This window comes from Dioscorea cayenensis, chromosome 8 (assembly GCF_009730915.1).
Source record: "Dioscorea cayenensis subsp. rotundata cultivar TDr96_F1 chromosome 8, TDr96_F1_v2_PseudoChromosome.rev07_lg8_w22 25.fasta, whole genome shotgun sequence".
Taxonomy (NCBI): Eukaryota; Viridiplantae; Streptophyta; class Magnoliopsida; order Dioscoreales; family Dioscoreaceae; genus Dioscorea; species Dioscorea cayenensis.
This window is the reverse complement of record NC_052478.1, coordinates 8,604,699-8,607,147: the sequence shown is the minus strand read 5'-3', so window position 1 is coordinate 8,607,147 and position 2,449 is coordinate 8,604,699. Positions and strand designations below refer to the sequence as shown.

Here is a 2,449-nt window from a genome sequence, read left to right as displayed (position 1 = left end):
TGCCATTAATGTGAAACCACGATGACAATGTAGATCTATTACTACGTAACCATTGTACCATCTAGCAGATCCAGTTTCAATGCATTCAAAATGCACAAGTTAAACAACATGACCATAACATCAATTTGATACTAAGCTCTGAGTATGTAAAATCTTCACATAGACACCAAGGCAATAAATATTACCAGAACTTACACAAATGAGTTTGTGCGTGTGTGTGTGTGTAAGATCCTTAAATAAAATCCCCAAGCTCATCTATAGATATCAGAAGTATACGCCAGTGCTGCCTGTTTATACAACAAAACTCCAAGGGGATAGAATCACAACACAAAGGCTTTGCAACATTATCGAAATCTAACAACCATTAGAAATTTAACATGATGACTACTAAAGAGACCAACAAAGGTAGTCAAACCATAAGCCATGTTGGTGTCCACCAAACCAGAACAGATAAAGACTTCACATCAGATCAACATACAAGCCTTTTCCAATCAATAAGAAAGAGTACTTGATGCTGCAAGGATGCCCTAAGAGACACTCCTAGAGCCATTTATAGCAAGAAAGATCACATAATAAGATGAGCAGCCAACACAATGATAAAGCACATAAGCAGGGAGATAATCATCAAATCTTAGTTCATGAAACCATTCTCACCATAGCCTTTAGATCTTGTCCAGCTTTTCCGGCTTGATGAGAGGATTTGCCTTGGCTATTGCATCCCTTGCTGCTGTTCGGTAATCAAATTGGCAATTATGCTTATCGGAATAACGGTGTACTGAACAGAAGAGATTCCCGCAGCGGCAATTGAACCCTGTCAGTCCAACCCGCTTCCTACAAGTGTTGCATCGTTTAGGGCCTTCCTTCACCTTCGGTTCCACAGCCTCACTCACAACCGAAGCATCCAATGATTGGATAGACACGGTATTCATCTCCACAGAGCTAGCAGCTACATCTACAACAGAGGTGACAATTGGCTCTTTTCCGGTGCTATTATTGCCTTCATTGACAATGGTTTCAATGGATGCCGCCGCAAGCTTGGCCTGCTCTTGTTTCAACACATGGATCTTGTGGCACTTGGAACACATGTTCATCGTCGCAGCACTGCCAAAAAATCCACAGTTTTTAACACACGGGATGGGGCTCTCTGGAGCCTGGCATCCTGCCTCATCATGCTCCATGTCTTCAATGCTCCTGCACCATTAACAACTCAAACACAAAATCAAAACACAAAAACAATTACAATAAACAATAAGAACACCAAATCTTCTGCTAAATTTATCTATCAAAACAATTCTTACCAAGCCTCTAAACCAATTCAATCATTCAGATATTGAATCCAAACACCAAAAATGCAAATTATCATACATATACTCCACATAATTAAGAATTCCAATCGAATGAACAAACAAAATAACTTATCACCGATTCAAAGCCATCCAATCCAACAACACCACGCTAAAACAAAAATCAACAATATCGAAATTCAACCACAACAACCAAAAAATTCTCCATCACATACGAATCAAAGAAGCCAAAAAACAACAAATTCCAAAAATAAACCGAAACCCCCCAACAAGAAACAAGAAAATCACAACCCCAAAACCAAATCCAACAAATCAAAACACTAAAAACACAAACCTGAAATCCCCTTCCGATCCAAACCTCACCACCAATACTTCCCCGCCTTCTTACGAGACCTACACCAATTAATACCAAAATTCCAATCAAATCACCAAAAAAATTGAAAAAACCAACAAAAAATCCATAAAAAATTCAAACATCCTCTCCCAAACCCCAACCCTACCTCAATTCGATCAACTCCAAAGATCAAACGTCCCCAAAGAGAGCCAGAACGAGAGAGAGAGAGAGAGAGAGAGAAACGAGATGAGATTGAGAGCTAGGGTCGCGATTCCAGTGCGGTGCCTCTGCCCGTGCTGCCCGCCCGCATTTTCATACCGAGACTCAGATCCACTATTCCCCAATCCAAACCCTCTTATCCTAGACCACTGACGTGGCCGCTCCCCATTCACCTCTTTAAATTTGAATATCCAACGGTCACGATCACGTGTAAGTCAGCCAGATAAGCGATGAGCCGTTGATGAATAGTCAGTTAAAATGTAGTTGAGGTGCAGTATAGAGTGCCTGCGGGCTTTTGACGTTGGCGCTGCTTTACGGGCAGGAAAGAAGAGGCTGCCCCGTTTGGAGGGGGGCTTTCTCTTAAATGGTATCCCATTAATGGACCCCACCAATGCTTTTAACCAATTTACAACTACCTCCTTATTTTTATTTTTATTTTTTTTATTTATAAAGCTCTGTTTCTTTTTATTTATTTATTTATGGGTTTTTTTGGATTTATTTATTTTATTTGATCATCATTATGTTGACATGATGTATTTTTTAAAATTTTTTAAATATTGTTATTTTTTAATGTTTGAACTTATAATTGCAT

At 39.4% G+C, this 2,449-nt stretch overlaps 1 protein-coding gene across 1 annotated transcript; it reads right to left on the bottom strand.

Moving 5' to 3' along the window:
* Positions 1–232: 232 nt before the first annotated feature.
* On the bottom strand, positions 233–1,957 carry LOC120267564 (zinc finger A20 and AN1 domain-containing stress-associated protein 8-like). Its single transcript, XM_039275243.1, has 3 exons — positions 1,805–1,957; positions 1,639–1,697; positions 233–1,191 (listed from the first exon to the last, which is right to left on the bottom strand). The coding sequence occupies exon 3, from the start codon at positions 1,176–1,178 to the stop codon at positions 663–665; it is 516 nt and encodes a 171-aa protein (XP_039131177.1). The 5' UTR covers positions 1,179–1,191; positions 1,639–1,697; positions 1,805–1,957; the 3' UTR covers positions 233–662.
* Between the last annotated feature and the right edge of the window lie 492 nt (positions 1,958–2,449).